The following is a 27932-nucleotide window of genomic DNA, read 5'->3' on the forward strand; positions in this document are numbered from 1 at the left end:
GGGAAGGACAGAGAGGCTGTTGGCAGGTCCATAAAGGTAAAAAAGGCATATACAAAGCCTGGAAAGAGCGGCCAACATATGAAGAACACAGGAGATGTGATGAAGACTTGGCAGCTGTCATCCCACACTCTCCATGCCATTGGAGCAGATCCTGGACCTCTTATCTGGATGCAAGCAGAAAGGATCCCTGACTGCTGAACAGACTCCTTAGACACACACTCATTCCAGGGCTTCCAAATGTGAGACAGTGTGAGTGAAAGACATGTATTTTGTTTTAAGAAAAGCAATTTTCCCCTTATATAAAGCATGGTATTAGTATCTACTAAATTGGCAATACAATCACTGTGGAAGTATTTCCTATTTTCCTGCTATTTTTCTAAAGATGAAGCTAAATTCAAGGTCTTCCTCCTCATATTTAAACAGTTCAGTGGTCTTTCAGAGTGTCCAAAAGATCATCTAACTTTCCATAGCAAAGACCACATATGTCAGCTTTATTTCCCAGATGTAATAGGACCAGTTTGATTTGGAAGGGACCCCTAATGAGTGTAGTTTAGAACTGAAATACAGCTTCTGTAGCAAGGAGGACAATCCTTCCCAAATCCCACAGATATAATGCTCTACACATAGCTGGCATTGTTTTGCATGTCTAAATCACCACATTAGGACAGGTCAGGTTCTATTAGATAACAAATTATCAAGAAATATCAACAGAAACCTCTCTACCATAAGAATAGGGAAAATCAGTGAGATGACATCATCCCAGACGGAAAGAAAATGCAGCTTTCTGACATGACATACATGGTGACCTTGTCAAAATGTCTCATTCCTATTGATAAAACAAAATACAGTCAGCAAATACAGAATGACATCTACATGAAGCAGACAGAAAAATTGTATGAACAACACAACAGAGTAGTCAAAAATGTGAAAAACAATAAGAGGTACAGCAGAACTAGAAAGGTGAAAGAGAATAACTGCCCTTCAAGTAAAGAAACTCTTCTTTTAACCAAACTAACCACTCCAACAGCACATACAGTGAAAACAGGAAAAGAAAAAAAAAAACGAGACTTATGAAAGAAGTATTATACTTGGGCATAATAAGACTTGAGGAATGAATTTACTGTAATACATGCTTTACATGTATCAGGCATTCAGGTTTTTCTTTCATGAAAGAACAGAAATCTACAGACTAGAATAAAAGCTTATATACACTTCTGCATTTAATTTTAGGCCTTCCTTTGTAAAACATATTTCAGACTCCCTAAATGTTCCAAACTGGCCCACAGTTGTCTGAATCACAACATCATGGTCTCAAATGATTCCCAATTACTTAGTCAGCAAAAACTTAGTAGTAATTGTCAGTAGCAACTGATTTTATTTCTGTGTTTGTTGGGTGGTGTTTGATTCTAAATATACCTGTGGGTCCCAGTCACTGTTCCTTTACTCTGAGTGTCCTTTACCAGTTTTAAACCTGAGCCTGAAGTCATCATAATTCATATCATGCTTAAGATGAGTGTTGTTGATTCAACCCACATACTACTCATGCATTGCTGGTTCATTAAATAACCTCAGTAAATAGCTACAGGATTCTTCAGGGGTTTAGAAATTTGCATGAAATAACTAGATAGAAAATAATATCATTAATGCATTGAAATGCAAAAAGAGAAAATAGAAATTAAAAAAACCTGCCACTTTCTCAAACTGACTTTAGTTAAATATTTAGCTACTCAGTGCGGGTGACACACAAATTATGCAGCTCTATATTTTCTCTTTCTCTGCGATTCACATACTGTATGTCTTCTCCATTTTAAAATTTAAAGGCTTTCCAACTTAATCACTGTGGTCAACATAAAGGTCAGAGATAAGCTTTCAATACTGGATGTCTTGAGCTACCTATCTGAGCAGCAGCAATTAAATTAGAATCACTTTACTCTCCTGTGGGATATGTGAAACCTCATAAGGCTGAATTAATATTCTTGCTCCTTTCCTCCCCCACAGCAGTAGAAAGCATGAGGATTTTTCAAGTGTTCTTCAAAAGGCAGTACAGACTTCAGGCAAGTTTTTCATAGAATTGTTCTGTGGAAAATAGCAACTTCAGAGGTTTCAGAAAAAATCACATTAGAAAGTGGGTGGCAATTTGTCTGCTGTATTCCATGCTACCTTGCTCCTACAGCTAGACTAACTTATTCTCTGAAAAGAAAGCTTAATATTTCTTCTCTAAAAGTTATTTATATTGGCCATATCTCGGTACATATCTAGTGCCCTATGCAACATTTATATTGTTTACCCTCTGTTCTTTCCAATTTCATCCTCAGACTCTGATCTGAGCTTGCAATGTTACTATGTACTAACAACACATTCTGAATCCTACAGAATCCTACAGAAATCCAACCTTCTATTAGGCTGACTGCATTAAGATAAGATACATCTGATACCAAGGAAGAAAGGTTTAACTCAGAGTAAACAGCCATGAAGGAAAAAAAGGGATTAAAAAATTGTTAGGTATACACATGACTTGTAGAAGAGATATGGAAGGTTCACAAAAGGATGTTATGGGATTCTTTAAAATTAGAGGGTTTGGGGCACATTACAAAAGACAGACTTCAGAGACAGCAGGATGGTGATTAGAGCTAAGCAGTAGCTATAAGATTTGTCAACAGAAAAAGTATACAAGTAGAAAGAAAGGACAAAGAGAACAATAGTCTGTATATTAATGCTTGGGTAAAATAACTTCTTAAGTTGCAGAAAAGTATATATAGTGAGATATTAGGAAGGTCTAAGCTTAATAATAGAGCTCTGTGCATTGTTTCTTGAGTCTTACAAGTAAGTATCATATTTGAAATAAACAAGCATAGTTTTAACTAAAGGTACGTGTGCTTATAGTGATTAGATAGAACTACTTCAATATGCTTTTGCTTTGTGTGACTAGTCAAAAAGTTTATAAAGTAAGTTGTAACATTAAGTTCTTAGTTTGTTGCCTAGATATGAGCTGCTAGCATCTTCCCATTGTCATAACCCTGTAATAAGACTGATACTAAAAAATAAACAGCTCAAAACGCATACCACAACAGTCCCATCCTGTTCATAATTTATATATAGCCCCCAACAGCAATAGGATGTAATTATAGGGACTTATGCAAATTAAATATTAGCACTGAATATCCATGTATTATGGAGTCTTTCAATCATTTGATACCACACATGCAACAAATCCTCCAAATCTCAATGTACATTAAATTATACTAATGTACTAAACAAAAATTGCTTGTTTCTAACTAGAAAAAAGTGAATCATGTCACGTGTGGTTTTAGGACAAGGACATGATGATCATTGATCCTCAGTCTTGGATCAAACAGAGAAGTATTTACTCATAAAGAAATCCCATCCTTTGCATCCAGGGTAAATTATCTGAAGAATCTAAAATGATCTAAAATACTGAAAATAAACAAGGAAAACATTAAAAGATACAAAACCTAATTATTTGGAAAGATTAATGGTCTTGGCTAAACTGAGAAATGAGAAATACTGGAAGTTTAATAAGTTTGAAGAAAGTGAATAGAATCTAAGTGAATATGTTTTGTATTAAATGTCAGGAACATCATCAAATATAGAAAAAAAAAAACCCAAAGGAACAATCAATCAGGTATAAATGAATATGGGTGAGGAACCTAATCCTGTATATATGCTGAAAAAAAAAAGAAAAAAAAAAAGTCAGGCTAAAAAGCTACAATAAGTCCTGAAAAAGAAGGCAGATAGGGATATGCAGCAAGACAAATATGCAGTACAATATTCATCTATATAGCAAGTGAATTATGTTAGAGACTAGGGAGATGCTGATTTTTCCTCATCAGCTTCTGGCCAGATACAGTTCCATGTATATGAATATGAAAAGTCTGACATTACACAGGCAATAAGAGGTGTTTTGATATGGGGAATATGATTACAGCTTGATGAAAATAAATTGAGAGTTAATATACCAAATTTTGGTTGACTTGAACCTATTCATAAATTTAGGATGATTTTTTTTTCTAAACTGAGGTGGCAATGAGCTTTCCCTTTGTCTTTCATTATACTTACTAAATGAGTGAATAAGGCATTCTTCTAGGCATAAAGACAATAGAACTTCAGCCCTCTTCTCTAAGGATCTGAAACCATACCTCATTCTCTAGAGTATATTTTTTCTTCTATCTTAAAAAAATATATTCTAGAGAAGCTGTCAAGTATTTTCTTTGGACTAGTCTCCACTGCACAAAGATAATGAAAATTACCTTGAGTCAACTAGAACCAGATGAGTCCTTTAATTCCCACATTACTGATTAGGTTTTTCATTCATACATTCACATACTATTGTGACAGCCAAAGTAATGTGGAATGCAGTGCCTAAGAACAGACAACACCTGTACCTGTCCCTTCTTGATTCATGGGGAAAGTTGCTCTATTTTTCTTCAATTATTTTGTAGCCAGTATTAAAAAGTAGCTATTTTTGTGGGGAGAAGACTAAAATGTATTTATTAACGACAAATTTTTAATAAGATTTCAGTAAAATCAAATCTATTTTTCAGCAATCATCATTTGGAGAATTTAATTATTCTAACAGGAATATGGCCTCCTAATTAAACAACTTAGTAGACCACTGCATACTAATGATCTCCCCAAGATGGGAAATCATACAACAGATATTTGAGTCTTCAATGCATCTTCCACAGTTCTTGTCTTTTCCCATTCTATCAGCTAACTGTAAAAGAAAAAAAGAACACCCCACCACTGTCCTAGCAACAGATTCTCTGAGTAATTCTTCTAAATATAGCATACCTACATAAGATTAATCATATTTTTTGAAGACCATCCATCTCTGTATTAATGGGAAGGACATGTATGAGACCTGACTGGATCTCACAAGTGTCTACCTTTTCTAGGACCTTTAAAACTGCCCCCAAGGTCCTTCTGTCAGGGAAAAAAAAAGAAAACAAACTGCAAAAATCAAAACTAAGTTCTTTAAAGATGTGTTTGCTAAAATATTCTCAAATATGTTCCTAAAGAGTTCACCAAGTATATAAACTAAGGAAACCCATAAGCTTCCAATTTATGAAATTATAATAGATTAAAAGGAAATCACATCTTTAATGGCAGCAAAAAACTTGCTCTTTTAATTTCTAGGAACTCAAGATTTTCTGCTTATGAATGCATTTTTCCCATTGAAATAATTCTAAGAACAGAAAATATATGTAAATTACCTCAGTTTGAAAAAATAATAAAGACACAAAGCTACAAACAGTCTCAATTTCAATAACAGCACCCATCTAAGAAATTTCTACTAGAAAGAAGTAGAGAGTCAAGTGTAAGCTTCAAAATGCAATACTGAGTAGAATCACAAATGAATTCAAAAACTATAATGATCTAGGCTGCATCTAGTGGGACCAATGCAAAGTGACCAAAAAAAAAAAAAAAGAAATGAGAAATCCCCAACCCTAAAAATCAATAAGAGGGACTGAATTTTGTCAGACAGAAGATGAGAAGGCAAAAAGGAATTGTTGGTGAGTTATGCTCCATTAGTCACAAATCTAAGAGAAATCACCCTTTGTGTTTGCTTCTAAAAATGTCAACCTGGATGCCATTTTCAAGAAATTCAGTCTGACGTTAAAAGACATGTCATAACTTTGAGGATCCAGGCTCTTGTGTCCCAGAAATCTGTTTATATAGCTCATAATGTAATTACAGCTACCTTAAGACAGATGAGGCAGAAGGCAGCAATATATTGAAAACTAATTGAAAAATGCAGTTGTCCAGAAGCACTTGTGGGGAAGAGGTCTCTGAAAAGCTGCTCAAAGCTTCAGAGTTTGAAGTGAGATTTTTGATGTTGTCACTCTCAATCTATTGAAGAGCTGACAGACAATCAAACCCGTCTGGCTGCCTGGCAGCTCATTTTGCTGGCAGGTGGCAAACAATTAGACACACCAATTTGTGCCTCCTGATGACATTAAAGCATGAAACTAAGTTGTATGCAGGGCCTAGTGATTTGTGTGAAAGCATTTCAAAAATAATACTCTTTGCCGTGGCAACTCATTTCAGACTGCCACCTCCCATTACGGCTTTGAGTGGTGAAGACGACAGACTTGAGTTACGTGCGGCGCAAGGCCGCTTCTGTTCAATCCGTCATCAGCGCCCCCCGAGACCTCAATCCCCTCCTTTCATCAATATCACCTCATCATTTACATTTGATAGCACTTGAACTGCTGCATACATTAGCTACTCACAGCTCCCATTTGATAAAACATACTGGGCACTTTTTCTGCTTTTATGTTTCGTTTACAACTGCGCAAATTCCAAGGGAGAATAAGCAGTAGCCTGATACAAAATTATTCTTACAGACACATTATCAATGTACATTTAAAAGAAAATGCAGAACAAAACACATAATATTGAATTCTAAAATATAGTTCTCAATTTCAGCTCTATTTACAGGAGTTTACTTTACATGGTGTTTACCTTTATCCGTGATCATAATAAAAGAAAATTGCCGTAACTGTTCTTTTGTTAGGCACTCACACATCCAAATGCAAACAAACAAAAATCTACCCTCATGAGGACTAAGAATTATCTCCAGATTAATGTAAAAAATACATTTATCTAACCTGGATTTATAAATATGGAACCACTGTGCTTATTTTATAAAACCTGAAACAAATAAAACCTGACAAAACAATACACTCCATTGCTCATGGTTCTCCCCAGGGACAATAAAGATGACCAATAGCCACATTTCTCAGTGAAGTACCAAAAGCTGCATAAACTACAGCAAGACAAGATCCTACAGAAATATAGTTTGCAGGCATAGTTTTAGCTAAAAAAAAAAAAAAGTTTATCTTATTTAACTGTTATTTTATATTAGTAAACACAATTTCATTCACATGAGCAAATATGGAAAGACAATCCTGCTGTAATTTCATTTTAGTTTTTCAATATTTATTGGGGTACTACAGGAAATAAAATGTCCAGAAATCGCCACTAGGTAAAATGCATGCTGCTTTGTCAATTATTACTTAAATTTGTTCAGTTATTATTTCAATATCCTATTCAAAGTTTTTTCTCCCTAACCCTTGTTTCATCCCCCACAAAAAGTTATAAGGTCAGGATCTGAATCTGTTCCATCTTCATAACTTGGAAAAGTGACACCATCACCTATATTTGCCTCCAAAGATTGTCACAGTGGTCAAGTAAGTACTCTGGCAATATGAAAAATCTGCTCACAGGAATACTGATTGAACAATGGGCATCAGTCTACAATGCAGCCATAGAGTGGAACCAGTCAGTTGAGGTCCTAGTTGATGGGCTAAGAACATCTGTATTTTTATCAAGATGGCCACAGTTCAAAAACATTTGTTTAGTTGAATAAAAGAATGTAACATTTCCCAATCTGCTGGACTTGCCTCAACCTGTCATTTTTCCCTTCATAGCTGTTGGTTATAATATCATATATATCATCTACCACACTCACCAAAATCAGACAGCAGGATCATATATTTAAGGAAAAAAAAAACCACCAAAAATGATGTAAAAGTGAATTATTTTGCCTAAACTTCACCTATTACCACCTTTTTTTTTCTTTTCTGAAGACGTGAAAAATTCCAAAGGTTGACATGTACAATGTATGCTACCAAGATACAAACACAGCGGTGCACTTTTAACAGGAAATCATTAAATTTAGTCATCAGGGTAACAGGTCAGGGAAAAAACAAACTACTAAACTCACTAGCTGCTAAACACATATGAAATATCTATCAAAAATTATAAGCTCTAGACATAAGGCATCTCTTAAATAATTCCATAATTCTATATTATCTACTACTACTAATGATGCTCAAAAGGTACAAGCAGTCACATTGTTGCAAGAACAATTAAATGGAGATGCTTGCATTAAATAAGCATTATGGCCAACCAACTGCAGGCCCTTGGAGTTTTTAATGCTTTCTTATAGAGCTATAATTTAGAAATGCACAATAAAATTAATGTCTTCAATCACCTTGATGTCAAGTTCCCTCTAACAATGACAAAGACATCTCATGAGATGATATGCTCCTTTTTAATTTAGGTGTCTGGCATTGTGTGAATTAACCATCGCTCTGTGAATGAAATATTTTTCTTATTAACCCAGGTAGAAATTTAGATAAAGTAACCTTTTTGGTGTTTACAGTTTAGGTGTGATTATTTGTACATGTAGCATGATGTTTTATACTGTTTAATGTACAAGAATGCATTCTGGAATATGGTGGTTCCTTACAGAGGATAAGGAAAAATTCTTAACTTTATAGGAAGAAAAAAATATTTTTCATTTAATGATGAAATCAATCTAAAATAAAAATATGCAGATTGATGAACTAAAAAAAATCATCTTAATGAAAAAGCTCTTAAATGAGCTTTCTCTATAAAAGTCTTAAGACATAATATATATATATTTTATATATATATATATATAATATATATAAATATATATGTGGGATATAGTCATTGTTTCTAAAGAATATTTCACTTTTCCTGTCTTGATAAAATCATCTTTCTTACAACAGAAACCATCCGATAATTAATATAATTATTTCAGAAAAGTAGCCTCAGTATTTATATATGGAGAGACAAAAAGACATCAGATTTTTTTTTATGGATCTCATAATGGAAAAGTACTCCACTTTTAATCTAAAATTTTGACATATTTTGCACTTTAAGTTATGTTGAAAACACTAAATATTATTTAAGACTTGATGAAGATATTTATGATATTTTGGTAGTTTTTCTTTAAATATAGGTTTTTTCCTCCTAAATTACAATATAACTGTTTTCTGCCTTTTTTTTATTTCCTTCAGTATTTTACTTGCTTGAACTTTACCTGTACATGCCTGATAAACTAATATACTTTTAAGTTTTCAAAACACATTTTAAATTGTCTTTAACCCTCGAATCATTTTTTAACATTTAAAAAATATTTTTATGAAGAAACTGAAAGGATGTAAACATAGCCACATCAACACTCACAATACTTAGGTCTAAACTCACAATGGATGAAACTACAGTTCTGGAAGGATCAGAAAATTCCAAAACTGCACAATTTCTATGTTCAGGATGACTGAGAAGGACTGGACATTTAAAAGAAGTATATTCATTAGAAACTAGGAAGATACAGCCCAAGAAAAAAAAACAACAAAGGACTCTCTCTGGAAATGTTTGTGAGTTAGTTTTAAGCACTAATCTCTGATCATTAACAGCTTCTGTTGTTTAAAGACCTAAAAGGAAACTGGTTTCCACCATGACCAAGCAAACAATTAGCCATGGTCAAAGCATTTCAGTACCAGAAAACAGTTCAATGATGGATCCAATTAAGATTCAAGCCTTTGAAAGAATATTCTACTGAATTTCTGCACAATCTGTTCTATATCAGCAGATATTACTCCTCCTCCTTCTCACTAAAATAGCATCTTAAAGGAAAAAAAGATTTTATTGCACATATATTTATTTGCAACAGGCCTGTTTTCCAAGTACTTCATAGAGTTTTATTCACTGCTAACAGAGAAAAACAAGGTGAATTACTTTTGTCTATACTATGTGGTCTGCTGGTAATGCAGAAAGGGAGACATATGCAGTTGTTTTTAACATTCTATAATACCAACCAATTGTAGAATAACCTTCTTGAAGAAATAAAAACCCTTCAAACTTCTGAATTACATCAATATAAAATAATGAGTCCAACCATATACCTGTCAAATGAGTGAAACTGCATGGGAAGAATAGCCTGAGCTTCTCTCTTCAGTGCAGGGTCTGGGTAAGGGATTGGATCTGGGCCACATTCTGCAATTTCAACAGGGGCTGCCACAAGACTTTTCAGTATTTCTTTGACATTGATTCCTTTACTTTGGCTGATACTGGATATTGATGATGCAGGTTTCAGAATTTCACTGGGGCTTTCTGTTAAGCTCTCCTGAGATTTCTTCACTTCTGAAGACAAAGTAGACAACAGCTCACTCATAGCATCGGGACCTGTGCTGGTTTCCAAGTCTGTCCCATTCAAAATATTGGGCATCTGTTCATCTCCAATTCCAGAATCTGTATGAGGAATAGAACTTTCCAGCTGAATATCTTCAACCGGTGTTGGTGTTTCTTTATCTTTGATATTTTCTGGAAATACAGTCGGTGTATCTGCAGTGAAATAGAGATTATAACAAAATTTAATTTGATATTTTCCCATAAAATATGATCATAAGGTTTTATATGACAGAAATGTGTTAGAAAGGCCACAAATAATGGTATTTTAAACCTTAAAAACTCATTCTATATACAAAACATTTCACCTTTAACAGCTGTTTGGCATATAGACAGACTTGGAAGAGGGAGCCCAAAATCACATTATACAAACTCGGTGACATTTAGAAACTACAATCCACTATTCACACAGTAATTAAACAGCAAAATACTGCCAGCAAAAAACCACTAAAAATTATAACCTATCAACTGCAGAACTGTATGATCCTTGAGCCTACTAGAAGGGAAAATTGCAATCACTTATGCTTTTGAATTACTGTAAAATTTACTTTAGTATTGCTGTCATCAAATATTAAGTTTGCATTCAAAAGAAAACTGCTATACCATTTGTTTTCTTTGTGTTTTGTTTAAAACGTGTATTACACACATCTCTACACACATAACATTGCACAAAATACAGAATAATTTATACGTGAAGGAAAAACCAAGTGTTATTATTGATTTTTTAGATACCTTTTCTTTTCCCACAAAAGGTAAAATTCTGTAATTCAGGAAAAATTAATGAACAAAATAAATATAGCTTCATAGAGATAGGCAAGTGAAATCTGTTGAGTTTGGAACATTTCCAGATTGAGAAGGATTCTACAGCATCTTGTAACTGAGAAGACCATACCTCTATTAATTACTTCAGTGAAACAGACACAAAATCTCTGTTAAATATGAATAATTTGCTATGCTTTGACAAAAGTCAGCTAGAGTTGTAACTTACATACTAATAATTTTGGTTAGAGAGAAACAAACTGGGGCTATTTTTATTGACAAAATTCTTTCCTAGTTTCTTTTAAAACTAGATAATTTTCATTAGATTACTTGTCTTGATTATAAAATTCAGCTGTCCTATTTATGAAATAACAACACTTTTTTAATGGCTCTGATAGAGTGGTTTAGATATTATGGGAAATATTTTATAATGTATTTGAATGAAGCTCTGCTACCAAAAAAACATGCTTCAGATATGTAACTTTAATAACATACTCATAACTCACTATCAATTTTTCAGTACATCAGGTAAAAAATACCTATTTAGCACATGGGCATGAGTGTGGGTAGATGCATGTGCACATAAAAAAATATCTGTATGAGATTATTTATGTGTTTGAACTAATGGTCATGTAAACCTCTGCATATGTACAAGTATTAAGAAAGAACAGAAGAGGCTTTTAAAAAGATAAAGCAGAATCACCCATTATAAAGAAGCATTGTTTTCTTCTTTTAACAGCCATAAACACTGAAGCCACTTCCTTCTTTTTCTCCTAAGTGCCTTAAATGCATCTTATCAAATAGATATGAGCTCTTCTTTGTGAAGCAGGAAGTAGAAACTGGATTTATGAGCTGCATCAAATGCATTTAGCATCTGCCAGGTCAGGAAGCAAAAAGATCCACATCAACTTAGTACTGCCTATATTTGGCACAGAAAGACATCTGATCCACAGAATGATGCTAATGAATTTTCTGCTTGCCTCTTTAAACTCCATCCATACAAAGATAACACTTCTCCACTGAAGGGAAGATTAGTACTGGACAGTCAGTAAAGCAGGTTGTTGCCCATGAAATGAATGGTGAATAAAATGGCATAAGGCCCCATTATTATGCAAATGAAAAGAGGGCACTGAAAAGAGAGGATGGTCCACTACATGGTGAAGTTAGGTTACACCCAACCTCAATCTCCATTAAGGTCAACAGTGCTGAACTGAAAACCTGATAGAAATACAGTTGTGGAAAGTCAACTACCTTGAGTAAACCAGAAGACACAACACATTAAAATCTGTTGTAATGAACTGACTCCAAGCCAATTTTGAAAGAAATATCCATGATATTACTGGTCTAGTAGTAGGCATTTTTGCCAAACAAATGACTGGAGATAGTAACACATTACTGGACAAAACATTAAGGATTTTTCTTTTTAAGAGATGGAAAAAAATTATCTAGAAAACTGCAAGCCTTCAACAGAAAGTAAGTTTTCAGGATTTATTTTGGGGTAAAGAATAGTAATGGATTGCAGTGAGATGAATTTTAAAAAATGGCTTTCTTAAATGAGCTTCTTTAATACTTATTTTTCAGAGAAAATAAGGGTCACTATAGTAAATTCAGTAAAGCTGGGATTGTCATAACAGATTGCAATTTAGTTATGAGACTGAAAATAATTAGAATGTGGGAAAAGAAACTGGCTAAGAAGGAGCCATCGGTTTCTTTCAAAAGAAAAGCCTATCACACTGAGAAAAACTACCATGGAAGCTATTTTGTTCAAATTTTGATTAAAGATTTCAGGTTAAAACACTGTGGTGAAATTTGCTGATGACAAAAATACAAGGTACAACTGATGGTCACAGAAGCAGGATTATAAGAAGGCATAATGGCAGAACCGCAAATTGCATTTAATAGTGAAAAGCTTTGTATCTATTAAAAATCACAGAGCTTCCCATTATAACTAGAATTCATCTTTGGTAAATGACTGAAGAGAAGGATTTGGATACATCATATAGTGGGTAACTATTTAGTTACCAATCACAGAAAAGGTAAATATGGCTCCAAACTTTTTTAAATAAATAGTTCCTGCAAAAGCTAAGCATTAATAGCATTAGAGAAGCTCTGGAAGGATTCATTTATTGAATGAATACTGTGTATGCCTTTATATTTGATAAATGTGGAAGTGACACTATGGAGATTCTTAGCAATCCACTTTTGCTGAAAAGAGTTCAGCTGACATAGTCTGGCCAAACTAATACTGAGAAGTTGTACAACAGCTATCACAGTTTGGAAAAAAAAAGGGATGGCAGGATTGTCACAAGAAAAACAGTGCAAACTCCCCATGAATAAATTTTAGTTTGGAAAGTGACAGTCATCAATATATAATTAAGGTTATAGAGAGGCTTTCCAATCAGCATAGCAAGTTAAAAAAAATAGAACTCATCTTGAGATACTATAAATACGACTCTACTTAATTAATCAGCAGGTGACTTGCAAACCTTTGTTCCCAAATGAAAATAAAATGCTGGGAGGCCTGTGGCATTTGATGCTAAAAATGGAAGTAAAATCGTATTTATGGATATAAAATTTCAGTATGACATATTATAAAGTAAAAAACACTAATTGAAAGGATTTAGGGCAAAAATATCAAAGAAAGTTATTCTAAATTCAGGCAATTGAATGGATACATAATTTACACAAAAATCAGATTTGTATCTTTTTTTTTTTTTTTTGCTGTGCCTCCAATACCTAATACAAATATGCTACACTAAGTCAATTCAGCTCAGTCTGATTTATCACTATGAATAATAATATATAAAAATTACTAAGTGGAATGAATTAACTCTCATTTTCAAAACATCAAACAAGCTAAATGAATAAGTCTTGAAAAAGTTCAATTTACATTTTGCTCCTTAAGAAAAAATAAATTAAGAACTGATAAGACTTCTTAACTATCTTTCAGGTAAGAATCGTAGCAAATTAGGATATGGGAAATCCACATAAATATGGGTGAAAAGATGTATTATAAGACCTTCTTGATCAGCATTATTATTATTACTAGTATTATTTTACATAAATGGTAAAGTTCTTAGCATAGGTCACAAAACCCAACCAGTTTTAATTATAAAACTGGATATCTGTTAAGTTCTGTTCCATATTCTTTTACACCATGTCCTAGCACTTCTGTTGCCTTCTGAATGCAGAAATAAATACTGATTCATACAGTGATTTTGAAAAATCTTAAACCTGAAACATCTATTATTTTATAAAAATTCTAAACACTTAAAGCAACCTAGGAAAATGGTAAACAGAAGCAAAGCCAAAACTGATTGCATTTGTCCAGATTCTAACATTGTGACAGTAAGACATTAAATTTTCATCAAACCTCATCAGTTTTCTACAGCACAAGGCCATGGCAATAGACAAAACAGAATCATTACTAGATCTAGTGATCTTAACCCTGTCAGAAACAGGCAGTTGGAAGCCAGATGCCTCTTTCTTACTGTTTTTCATTCTAACTAATGAGTTCATCTACTACATTATGGGAAAAATATGGGCCTAAGTTAACTAAATGACATATTGTATATCTGGTGACCTCATCCGTCACGCTCCTTCCCTAAAATATCTTGTTTGCTTGTGATTTATGATGTGTATTGTAATTGTTTTAACCTACTGAGTTACCTAAATACCTCTTGCACTGCTTCCATATGGCTAAAAAATACAAGCTGCACTCCTCCTGTTTATTAACTTAATAATGAGCCATTTCATATGTAAGGCAAATACACACAATTTCGTCATTATACCAAATGATGATACAAATCACACTTTTAATATTCATTTACTTTAAAAAGATGGAAAAAAATAAGTGTATATTCCTGTCATCTTCTATTCCTTTTCATATCATTAAACGTTCCTCCTAGATAAAAATGTGCTGAAATTTTTCAAAAGTAAGATGAATGTAAATTATTTTTTTTAATTGCTTACAATATGGCTGAAAAATATCAAAAAGTAATACTATCCCAAATAATTGTCAAATTTCTGTTGTAAACAATAAAGAAACATTTGGCAGTGAAAGAGTTCGGGCAATCTTGAGATAGAATTTGCCATCACCTTTACATTAGCACTGAAAAATTTATGAATTGTTTTTCTGCATAGTTATCTTAAAGCACTGGTGATAACCTTAAGAGTTGCCTTTTATAAAACATTTGCAGTTTTCTACAAACTTCCAGAAACAGTACCCTACAAGCTGAAAATGCTTTAATTCCAAGAAGGCAGTGATATTGCAGCTTCCTCCATAGGTGTAAGAGTCAACAAATCAATTTCTAAAGTCTATGCCATAAAGACAGAGTGGAAAAATTCTTCCCTGCAACATCATGATGTCAACTAATTTTCATGTGTAAGAAGCAGTATGATTAAACTGGGATGAGAAACTAAATAAGGAAACAGAATCAAAGTTTAATAAGGGTCTGATTTAAAAGTACACTGAGAGAAGTAAGCAAGAATGAACTTGCAATAGAAATGTCCCTGGAGGTTGAGGCACAACAGTGAGTAGAGATCCCCTAAAAGAAGCATTAAGATTCCAAGCTGCTCTCTATCTGTTACTCATGACCTTCTCTTCTGTTGGTATTTCTATGTGAAAGCATTTTTATCAAAGTAAATATTCCCTTTATAGTTATCATGATCATGGCCCAACCATGTAGAATCTACTCATTTTGGCAGCTTGGCTGGTATTAATCTTCATGTAACTGTTCATTAATAGGCAAATTTAGTCATGTCCCACTAACAGACTTCATGGGGTTCTGTTATTTCTCAAAGTAACATGACCAACACTGAGAGCAGAACTCATTTGCTGTTCTAAAATATTTTTAAACAAGTTTCTTTGTAAATTGTCTTATTAAAATGTGAGGGGAAAGAGCCTGGCTTAGGGTTACAATTTTCCATTCTTTCACTATCAGTCTTTTATCTACAAAAACATTTGATAAACGCAGCCCGCATTTAGCCTGCATCTGTTATTTAGCCAACATATTTATCCAGACTTCTGAAATTCCTGCCAGACCAAACACTGTCCCTTTCCTTCCTCCAGGACAGCAATGCAGCAGCGCAGATTCAGCTGTTTAACAGCATGCTGCTACGTGTGCACACTAAGAGGTAGAAGTAGAGCACATGCCATGGCAGCTTCTGGTTGGCAAAAGGAAAAGCTACAAGGAGGATACCCCTCAGAGCTCAATAGGTGTGGCTGAGGGCAGGAGCACAGCTGAAAATGAGGTGACTGAGGAAAGTCAGACAGGAAATCATCCGGGGTAGGTTGGCAATTGGAAGGGCACAGATCTTGGTACAGGAGATTTAAGACAAAGGGAATTTTCCTTTTAGCTAGAGTGGATTTGTGAGGAGAAGGGATGTAGCTGTCAACCAAGAAAAGCAGAGGGGCACTGAAATGGGAGAGGGATCAAGCAGGAGAGTCTTAGGATGGGAAAATCAAGACTGGGAAGTGACTGAAGAGGACAGTTTCCATCAGCCTCTGTTCACAGCTGGACAAGCGCAAGTGCATGTCTTCTTTTTTTGTTCACTGGAAATTTCTTCTATGTGCTCTAATTCCTCAAAAGTTTTATCACTTGTTTCTTTCCCTGCAGTCATTAAGGCAGGCCATACCTAACTTGACCACAGAAAGGACATTGAAAGAGCCATTTATGACAGACACAACCTCTTGATCTGCTTAGGCAATGCCTTTAATCAATGTCTTAAATCCTCTTTACTAATCAAAGGTCTTTCACTCAGTGTTTGATGGATAAGACATCCATCTGATTGATTACCTAGCTGCCAAACAAAATGTCTTAAACCAAAGCATTACCAAGATTTTAACAAAAAGATCCTAAAAAGATACAATAAAAATAAGAGAATTAGAAGATATATTAAATAAATGTTAGCTTTAGAGTAAACTAGATATTTACATTTTGAAATAAAAGCTGAATGAAAATTAGGAACAATATGGTAATATGCTTTTTCCATAGGTGAATTTCCCTAGCTTTTTCAGTTTATATTTTTATTCATTTATTTTGTACTGCGTAAACTCAAAAAATTGATGAAAACCCAAAAAAATTTAAAAAAAACTATTTTAGAGGGACTTAATATCTGTATTTCTGATGCATACTGAGAAAGATGGTGATTTTTTAATTAGACATTTCTTACAAATGAAATATTAAAAAAATCTTTCATGTAGGTCACAGCATCAAGCAACAAAAATTAACAGTGGAACATAGAGACTGTTCCATATAGACAAAGAAACATATTAAAACATTTTGGTTTAAGCACCAAAAAGCATAAAAAAAACCAAAGTTTTTTTTAAAAAAATTTAAACATCTGTAATTTGCACAAACAAATGAAAATAAAAATAATCCCTATTACAACTGCTTCATGCATACATAATGACTGATCAATTAATAATGAAATATATGTGCAAACATCTCCTATGATGCCTTAAGTAGCTGGTCAAGGGCAATAAATAATAGGTTAAGATGTATTCATTACTATCTCATGATCTTCAAATGCATGTCTTTTCAGTTGTAGCTGGAATAAGGAACATATGTCTTATCAGAAGAGCAGTATGATTATTTTTAGCAGCAGGCAGAAATTCAATAGAATTGGAATTTTATGATAATCATGATTATCACCCATGCTCCTTATAGCCTTTTCCTTTCTTGGAAACATATATACAACTAGATTTTGAGAAGGATAGAGACATGAGTTTTGTCAGGAATTCCTGAAGCAAAGAACATTTTCACAGAAATGGAAATTAGTCCTTTAGTCCACTTTCTATATTTAGGCAGTTACCCTTATGCAAAATAGTTTGAAAATAGTCTGGAAATCTCTATGCTGCTACATTAGAAATACAAACAGTGTAATGCCCAGAGAATTACATACCTACGAGACCTGAAAAATTGGATACTTGTCCTCAAAGAAAAAGCTGTTTCTGCAACCTTTTAATCTAGTTCATTCTATCAAGAAAAAGAAATCAATAGCTTCCAGTCAATCTGTATCATGTACATTTAAGAAATCTATTAATTTACAGTGTTTTGGGAAAAATATGGGTAGTGATAGCAAGGGAGTGGAAAAGTCAACTTTTGATTGAAGTTTCTGATAACCTACATACTGATTTGCTTTACACAATATATTATAAGCTAAATGGCACGGTTGCCATGCTTTCATTTCTGAAACACTCTTGAACAATGCAAATGGAGACATCAATTTTCAACTGAAAATATATACTTGTTCCTTCGTTAATTTTAATTGTGTTCTTAGTAGTTAACAGGATGCCAGCTGAAGTGTAAAAAGGAAAAAAAAAAGATTCACACTTTTCACACTGGAGATGTGGAAACACTGTTGAAACAAATAGTCCAATATTTGGTAATATTGGACCAAGGTAAGCAAGGACAGCTTCAATACCAACCAGAAGTGGGAAAACTAATTTCAAGTTATCCTGACCACTCTAGCTAAATCTACTTGAAATTGGTAGCTGTAATTTGAAAAGGTTACTCGGTTTTACATGGTAAGGTTTATTAGCTGTTATTAACAGAAGATACCATGCTCCTCTGCCTCTCCTCTTTTTCTGATGGAAAGGTATTTCTCTCTCAAAATATGTACAGATTGTGCTCTGCCTGCTAAGAGAAAAGACTGCTCTTAGTTTTTATTTCTCTAGTTCCATATCTTCCAGACATAAAACAGATATGTTCATACCAATTTTGGGAAAGTATCATTATCTAAGCAGAGAAATCAACAGAGAATGAACCAATATTTTCTAAGTTGCTCTAATTGCTCCCATGTCAGAAGTGAAAATTTTGGCATTTTATGCTAAGCTCAAAAGGGTAGCTCTTGCTAATCAGTAAATGCACACTAATGATGTGTTGACTAACAGACTTGTATCTGTAAACATATTTTTAAAAAATTATAGATGTGGATGGTGATATTACTAAGACACATAATGCCATTATTGGATTAAATGCCCAAAATCAAAGAATTTGATTCCAGTTTTTGTTGTAAACCAGTGTTTGTGTCTGGAGTTCGGTTATGCCATGACAAAAGGAATCAGAATTGATCTGACCAAGACAGAGGTCTACAGTGACAGCTATAGTGAATTAAGAAATATTGGCATTTCTAGTGACCAGTAGATCTCAAAGTAGGTCAGAAGAACTGTACCCTAAACATGCCCTAACCTCTCTTCACCTATTTTCAAGGGAGATGAAGATGACTAGCTCAAATATTGATTTACTGCTAATATTTTCCAGAAAGTAGAACTTATGCATGACAGATGATTTTGAGACAAAACCCTGAAAATCCAGTACAGAGGTTTTGGACATTCATTTTTAATGTTATTCTCATATTTACTAAATCTCCCTGTTTAAATAATTAATCGATTTTTAATTTAATCACTTCTTTGGTATTTTGAACAGGAAGAAGCAAGACTGCAGCATTTACTTTTGTAGGACTGTGTTTTTCAGACAACCTTCAGATACAAAAGATCTGATCTGCCATTTCCCTTGAAACTCTGGTAATTAATTACTTCAAAGTGTATGACCTAAATTGAAGAAAGAGAACTTTCTCTTAATTTTGCAAGATCTACTTTGTCTAACTGACTACACATTGACTAATTTAGAAGTACTGAATACCCTTTAAAATTATTGGAAATAAGGAGGAGAAACATAAGCACTTTCAAAAAACTTATGAGAGTAAATATAGAGATACAGATATATTTTTCTCTCCCCATGGATCAGGTTAGAAGGCAAAATAAATACAGAAGTATAGAATGTTATAAAGAAATAAATATTTTTATTGTTAATGGTAGTCATGAACACTACTGTAATAGTTTTTCCTTCCTGGGTGTGGCCTTTTATCTTCAAGCACCATAAGATAACATCTAGCTTATGAACAATATCTGAATAATAGTAAAAGAAATATTATTTTCCCATCTACAAACATTTGTAAGGGTAGAATATATTTCCCTGCAAAATAGATTTTAAGGTCTTTTATTTCAAATAAAATTATAAAATTATTATAACCCACACTTGACACCAGCTGCAGCTACTAATAGGAAGTATTCACTGATCACATACTGTAATGTGCCTGAGACAAGTAGGGTCCCACACAGATTTAAATAGATTTTAACTAAACCTATCACCCCACATAATGGGAAAAGAAAAAAAAAGTAAGAATTTCACTAAGAACAAAATCATTACCTTAAATACTTATAATATACCTAATTCTATCTTACCCTTTCCCTGGTTTCCTGGTCAGATAATTAGATTCTACTAAAAATGGAGAAATTATTTTCTTTTAAGGAGTCAATCCCTCTTCCTGAATTAACAAGATCTTTTCCTCTACAGTTCTAACAATTATGATAGTATTTGCTTAATAAACAAAGAAAAAGTTATTTAGATCTATCTAGTGTCTTATGGAATGAATAAAATATGTCTTCACTTCCAAGTAACAACCAAATTTCTATCAATTTTTTAATAAGTAGGACTTTGCTTTAAAAATGTATTGTTAATTTTAAAGGCTACATTAAACCACTTGGTATTAAGTAAAAATACCTTAAAATTTAAAATAATATTCAAAAATTACATTTGCTGCCAACATCCGAAACCAAGTCAGGTTCACTAAGAAGAAACCCAATTGGCTTATCCACTTGAATGAAAGATTCTCTTGAAATGACAAAATATGTTTTGACTTCTGGCATTTTTTGACAGTATTTGCAATTTTTTCATTTAGCTTTTTGCTGATGTTCAAAACTGAGGAACTCTGTTCACAATATAAAAAATGGAATTATTTTCCCTCCAATGGGTAAAGCTGTAAAGAGTATGAGAATGAGACCTCAGACAGTTAAAACCCTTAAGGATCTGATGATATAAACAAATAAAAAAACCTAACCACAGACAACATTTCCTTTGCTGAATAATTTATTTCTAAAGCCAAACCACTTTTCTTTCTGACCTGCTCACACTTTTAATGTAGTTCTATTGAACTATTTGAAAGCCAAAACTATTTTACTTGAACTCAAGGTAAAACAAGTACTGTAGACAATAATATTAATATTGAGCAATAAAAAATATTTTCTTCTTTGCATGGCAGACAATCTTATGAATCAAAATCACAAACCCTGGCTTCCACACAGCTAAAAATTAATTTATAATATGCATATACACATCAAATTCATACATACATATACACATCAAAGCTCAAGAAATTCCAGATTAACACACTGATAGTTTAAGTTGATGTAATAAGTATTTTAACAGAACGCTCCCAGAACAGCACATGACAGGAATAAGCCACCATATTACTGAAGTAGGATGTTAACTTTTCTGTTCTTTATAAACTGGATGCATTCTAAGTCACCTATGCTTTTTATAAATCAGTCTTTTTACCCAGTAAGATTTTACAAAATTGTACCAAGGACATTTTCATTAGATTAAATTTTTAAAATACTTTTACATTCTGTGTCTACAGCACATTGCATGCAAATAATTTTGGAAATGTATATGCAAACTTGGCTCAAGTTCCATTCAGGTAACCCTCTCTTTTTCAAGAAATGACAAAACCCCCCCACGTTCCTACCTTCTAGAGTACCTATTAAAACATACAAACAAACAAAACAAAACAAATCAGGCCCAAAACATATAATAGTTGCTTTGGTAGAAAAATTGGTTTCCTTCAAGAGAAACACAGCACAGAACATTAACAGGCATAAATAATTCACACACAATATCAGAGGTTTACATACCATCAGGAAGGCAAGAAAAAAAGTGAGAAAGGAAGGCAAAAGAACAGGAAAAGATACAGGGAAAGGGAATACTACAAAACTACTTTATACTTCATGTGATATGCAATATTTTAAAAACAGGCCTGATTTTATTTTTATGGGCCTAATATTGTAGCAGAATAACCACAAACCAAAAGCATTTAAATTTTCCTATATCCATTCCCTTTGCCGGACTGTTTTTTAATGATTTCCTTTTATTTTATAATAACTAAAGATTAGTGATATAATATATATTATAATAATTTAGTATTATAATATTTAATTGTAATGATATAATTTATATTATAATAATAAAAATTGTAGTGAAAGTGGGAGAGAGATTTTCTAGAAGAATGCAGACAGGAAGTTTTAAAGGTATCATCAGGTCTGATCTCCATGTAACCTGAGGCGTATATTTATTTATCAACAGTAACATCACATTTAGTTCTTGAAGTGCATTACATTAAATAAGAACACCCAAACAGGTTAGGAGATGATGTTAATATTACCTTTGTAAAATGAGTGGGCAAAGCTCTGCTCAGGAATTAACTTGGCAAGGAATCCATGGTTCAAACTTGGGTGAGGGATAGATGGTATGACCACAACTGTGGAGAAAATCATGGAATCAAATGTGAGCCAGCTAGTATTCATGTGTGGCCTGGTCCACTGTGGATCCATGACAGATATCCTATCTCATTGAAACATGCAAATATGGTATTACCAACAAAAAAAAAAGGCATTTCTAAAAGAAAAAAACAATTTCCATATCAAGAGATAGGAAACAGCATACCTATTATTTGGGCACTTCAAGAGCAACATTTATACGGAAAAAGAGACACAGATAGATAGATATATACAAGGAAATAGGCAAGACAATAATGGATGAAAGTAGCAGTTTCTTAATTCAGAATCTTAACATTAAATCAGGAAGGCAAAAAGAATTATGATTTCTCTTAGCTGACTACGTTCATGTAGTATTTTTCAAATGGGAAGCCTACAAGCACATTGACTTCAGAAAATTACATAAACTCTGCAAATTAAAACATTATGATGAATCATAAAATAATGACTAAATGTGACTATAACACAAATTGGAAGAAAAATTCTATGAAGAATAAAAATTAGCAGCTCCATAAATGAAGAAAGCAATTAAAGATCAATACAATAACAAAAACATACACAAAAAATTTTGTGGACAAATGAAGCTCCTGTTATCAACTCTTTTAGCACAGAAGGTACAGTTATAATCAATCCAATCAGACTTGAAAAAAAATGTTGGACTAAGTGCAATATATTTGAAACAGAGTGGGTTAAGGTTTGCATCCCTCATTTTTAACAGGTTCTGAGACCTAACAGACTCCTTCCTTTTGGGCTGAAGAACACATGCCATTAAAACCACTACTAAAACAAATCACAAACAGTTCAGCCAAAGGCAATAGCAAAGTTTTCTTTTTATTGTATTGTTACCATAGGCTTTTAAATGCAGGCACCAATACAGCAGGACTTCAAGAAAGTACCCAGTCCTCCACTAATACCCTTTCACAAACCTCCTCACTCAAACAAAGGGAGCTCATGAAGGCAAGCAGCTGTATGCTCTGTTTATTTATTTTGTGGTATAAAGATATCTATTCTTCCTAACACAGAACAGATTCAGAAAGATTTTTAGTGAACTACATTGTCCTTTACAATTTCAACTCCAGCAGGAACCCTGTTTTTCAAAAATTATTTTCAAATTAAAGAAAAATAAAAACATAAAAAAATCTAAGTGAAAATTAGTAATAACCTATAAGCAAATATAGAGAATACATGACATATGCCAATGTATTTTAAAACCTCAAATTATTATACTTGAAGAAAGTAGCATGGAATTATTAGGGTCTTAAGCTACTCACTAAAAATACTTTGTAGAAAAAAAATGACAGTTCTAAAAAAGAAAAATTTTTAAAAATCACAAATAATTTGAAGAAAATAAATTTACCTGTACTTGTTGGTGAATTTATTTCTTGTCTGATATTTCTACCTGCCTGGCTCCCAGACCTCGCAGTTTCTCGCTGTGGTTCCAGGATGTCGCGGTACTTGGAGACCATCAGGACTGAGATGAAATAAACCACTGCCAAAGCTAGGAACTGAGCTTGCTTGCTGTCATCCTGTGCCAGGGAAAAAGAAACACATCTAGAATATTGAATATTTTAATGGAATTTTTCTACAAGAATATCACAAGTCTTAATGGCTTTCTGAAATGCTGCTTCTGCCAGCATAGCAGCAAAGAGATAACGCAGAAGGCTGAGTGGATTTTCAGTGGAGCAGTACACACACAGAGCATATATTAAGTACTGAATTTTGGCGGTAATTTGGCAACTACACAAATCTCAGGATCTGTGGAGTCAATGGACTTTCCAAAACAGAGGCCTGACTCTACTCTTTAAAAGCTTCAAAGGCTTCTGGAAGCAAGGGCAACTTGCTTGTCTTCTGCTGCCCCAAGGACAAGATTGTGAAGGCCCCTGACAGAAGGAGGTAAGGGTACAATTGCTGAGAGGGAAATCTAAGCTCACTGATGTTTCTCTAGCTGATGCTGGATGCATAAACAAGCATAACAGCTTCTGGTAACATATAGAAGCAGGGAGAATGTACCCTTGTTTTTCTTCCAGAAATAAATTCCAGCTTGTACATTCTGATTTCCCCTCAGATGTCAGCAGCAATCCTAGGTTTCCAGGACAGTTTTAAGTGAAAGCCAGGACCACTATAAATTTGCTGTCTTCTTTTCTTCTCATCCCACATAATCTGCTGTTCAAGGGAAACTGCCATCTATGGCTTAGATATTATCCTGATTTAGATTTAATTTCCCTAATTCAACTGAAATGTCTTTTATTATTATTATCATGTAAAACTTTACATGATAAAATCAAAACTTTTTCTATCTACTCCTATAGTTGTTTCATCTTTTCTCAGTTCCACAGGTATGTACTTTCTATTACAAATCCAGTGCTTGTTCTTTATGGTTTTTGGGTGATATTTAACCTGGCTGCATGTTTTTGCAGGTCTTAAAATAACTAGAAATTCTCTTATTAATTTCTTTCATAGAAGTTCCAGAAACATGCTTTCTTGTATTCTTTTCTCCATTAATTAAGAAAAGAATAGGTGACAGAATATTGGCTCTTTGAACTCAGGCTGGAGAATTTAAATGTAATATAGGTACTTGCAGGTATATGGTAATAATTCGTTTTGCACTACCTTCAAAAACAAGTATATTGTGCTGCAGCTTTTGTGCTAAAAATCATAAAAATCTGTAAAACATTTTTATATATGTTTGCATACATAAATATGTTCAGCGAAGTGAGAATTGTGTTTGCAAACTGATTCTCTGCATTTCTGTAGCATATATACTAATTCTTCTTTCTACACTTGTTGGACAAATAGTTGACACCTTCAGTAATATAATTTTTAATCAACTTAAATTGTAACTGGTTTATCTTGGCTGTGTTTATTTATCTAGTATAAGATTAAGGCTGAGTGTTAAACACAGTTAACTCCTAATCTCAAATAGCTCAATTAATATAATTTTTATGTGCAGAAGGTGGCTGATAGTTACAAAGTCACAAGTGGATAGTTTGCATGAAGGATATTTTTGATTTGGGTACAATCAAAATCTCTTTCAAAAAATAAGTGATAATTTTGCAGAAGAATTACAGCATGCATTACTCACCACATCACGAAAAACAACTGCTCGTAGACGATTAATATCAACATCCTGAAGAAGCCTATCAGGGTCTTTTATGGGAGAAAGATTTCCAGGGACGTTTTCAAGGGGAGTCTAAAAATAAAAAGAAGTGAGATTTTTTGGTCCCCTCAAAATATCAAAGAATTTTGTTAGAACCTTAATTTGACATCTTTTTTTTTAGCTATTACATCAATCTTAGATTATATTCTACCTAATACTCAGATAAGGGCTCTAGAAATTAAGTGATGCTTTGAATTATTGTATTAATGCTATTTAGAGATAAATTGTTATATCTTTCCAGTAGCTTGGAACAACTGTATCTCTAGACAGAGTTACGATAATAATTGTCACACAAAAGTTTGTTTCAAATTATAGTTTCTTCATAACAGAACAACAAATTATTTCTAATATGTATGTTATGTTTAAAAATGCTGAACAGAAATATAAAAATAAATGTTAATTTTACTGAGACTTATTACAGACTACTGATAAAATAACTGATACTATTTAAAAAACATAGAATAGTATGTTTCCTTTAAAAAATAAAATATATTAAATGTGAGGTCTGAACACCTAAAGGTCTCCTTTTAGTGATTTTGCTTGCACTGAATGCAACAATATTTAAAAAGGTAATGTCTTTGTGAGATTTAATGAAATAATATTGTGAAAAGAGTTAACTTTTTAGCAGCTATTTGAAAAAGTCTTTAGAGAAGAAAAAAACTGATTTAGTAATTAAAATATAAAAGCAAAAGAGAAGGGATCCTTTACATCATGCAATGTCTTATATTTTAATCATGGGCTCTGTCAAATTATTTCAGATTTTAATTTCCGTATCCTTGAAGTCTTAAAGCTGTCAATTTACAATTTAAAAACGTATTAAAATATATTTTAAAAAAAGAATTAATTGATTACCTAGGAAAAACTAAGTGGTAACTGAACATCCAATAAAATTAACTTCTAAAAGCAGATTGTAAACACTGATACCTAATATGCATTCAAAAGTCTGTTGAAGCTATTGGAATGCAAATATTCCACTAACAGAGATGTGATTTCATCAAAACTGGAGAGTACCCTGATGGAATTAAAAAATCTATGCAGATATATATGACAGAACTGAGTAAGGGGACTTGTTCTTCCAAGTAGGCCAAAAAGCTGGTGAATTGCTACAGTCACATTCCTGCATCAAGGTCTGCATCTTTCAAATAAGCCTCCTCCTTGGACACACTTTTACCACAAACCAGCTAACAGGAAAATCCTAAGCTTCTCCTGATGCTGATTTTTATCAAATATTTGAGAAGGCAGTTACAATTATTTTCTGATCCTTAAAAGGCAGTGTTTCAGACTTGTCATCTTGCTGTTGGTTACCTAAGGCTCAGTTACCTTGGTTGTTGCTGATGCTGTTACACCCTGAAGAGCATCTTGAGGTTTACTGCCAATTAATGACGTCTTGTTTACTCTCTCTCTTTGCCTTTGTCGACATTCTAAGCAGTTTCTCACAGCCACACAACAAACTAAAAGAAGAAGGGAAAATGCCACAAATTAGAATATTTTTTCAATGTTATATTTCGAACATCAATTAGTGTCAATTAGAACATCAAATAGCACTCATTGCTAGTAGGCAGTAATTGAAAATTTGATTAAAAAGTGAGACTTGAGAAAAACTCACAGATTTTATAACAGGAGCAGTACAATTATCAGTATCATAATAAGTAGCATGAATAATAGTAAATAGTGAAAATAAATGCCATACTGTTGCAAAATAATTTGAGGTCTACAGTGTCTGCACTGCTGCACTGTTTTTATTTTACAAAGCCTATAGAGTGCTGCAAATTCCATGGAGAGTTGGATATGAAAAACTGCAACATGGAGGTAAGCACAGCAGCTTTCAGAAAAAAAAAATAATCTGTTTACTGACTTAAATTCAATATTTTTACTCTCCCTGAATATATACAACTTGAACTACATAAGGAAGAACATTTTCAGACACGTCTTTCTTATGACTAAATTGAATTGGCCTTAAAAACATATAAAATCAATAATAAATGGGATTTTTATGTTATCACATCAAGCTCTACCTATAAGGTTCTTTCCTGTACATGTCACTATTTGATCCATCCCAACCCGCTGATCTGTAAATAACTATTTAATACATCCTGTGTGCTGACTTACCAAGCCTTAGGCACTGTCGCATTAGACCTCCAGAAGACATGTTTTTTTCAGCTTCAATCTCACTAAAATTTAGTGAACTGGCAAACACTAGTACATCAACCATTGCCATCAGACGGCTGAGAAACGTTACTGCTGTCTCTGCCGACATTCCTTGTGTCACTTCAATATTTTCCAATTCAGTCTTTAAAAGGAGATAATTGAATTAAACAGTTTGAACACAACTGAAATACAAAGACAGTACATACACATAGAAATCTAAATTGTTACGTTTAATGGCAGATAGATTGAAAAGTTATTTAAAAATCTCCTACTGGTGCCATTAACGTAAGCTGTGAGTGAAATTCAAAGTAAGGCAGCATGAAGAGTGAGAAAATTATTTACATTTACATGCTGTAATGATGAGAAAAAGTATAATATAAATGAGAAAGTTATTAAAAATTACATAAAGATAAAGTAAGGGCAGATAATAAAACAATGCATAGT

General features: G+C 33.2%; 1 protein-coding gene across 5 annotated transcripts in view; it reads right to left on the minus strand.

Annotated features, from left to right (window-relative positions):
* The window catches only part of NBEA (neurobeachin), a 451486-nt gene that overhangs the window by 270674 nt on the left and 152880 nt on the right, over positions 1–27932 (minus strand). For 4 of the 5 annotated variants that reach the window (XM_021541926.2, XM_021541925.3, XM_021541923.3 and 1 more), the window contains 6 exons: positions 27450–27630; positions 26661–26791; positions 25266–25373; positions 23541–23709; positions 22072–22167; positions 9744–10182 (listed from right to left, as the gene is read on the minus strand). In XM_021541926.2, the coding sequence (XP_021397601.2) occupies positions 9744–10182; positions 22072–22167; positions 23541–23709; positions 25266–25373; positions 26661–26791; positions 27450–27630 (1124 nt within the window). The remainder of the gene's footprint in view (positions 1–9743; positions 10183–22071; positions 22168–23540; positions 23710–25265; positions 25374–26660; positions 26792–27449; positions 27631–27932) is intronic. The other variant, XM_021541930.3, reaches the window with a different exon arrangement.

The sequence above is a fragment of the Lonchura striata genome, chromosome 2, assembly GCF_046129695.1.
Source record: "Lonchura striata isolate bLonStr1 chromosome 2, bLonStr1.mat, whole genome shotgun sequence".
Classification (NCBI taxonomy): domain Eukaryota; kingdom Metazoa; phylum Chordata; class Aves; order Passeriformes; family Estrildidae; genus Lonchura; species Lonchura striata.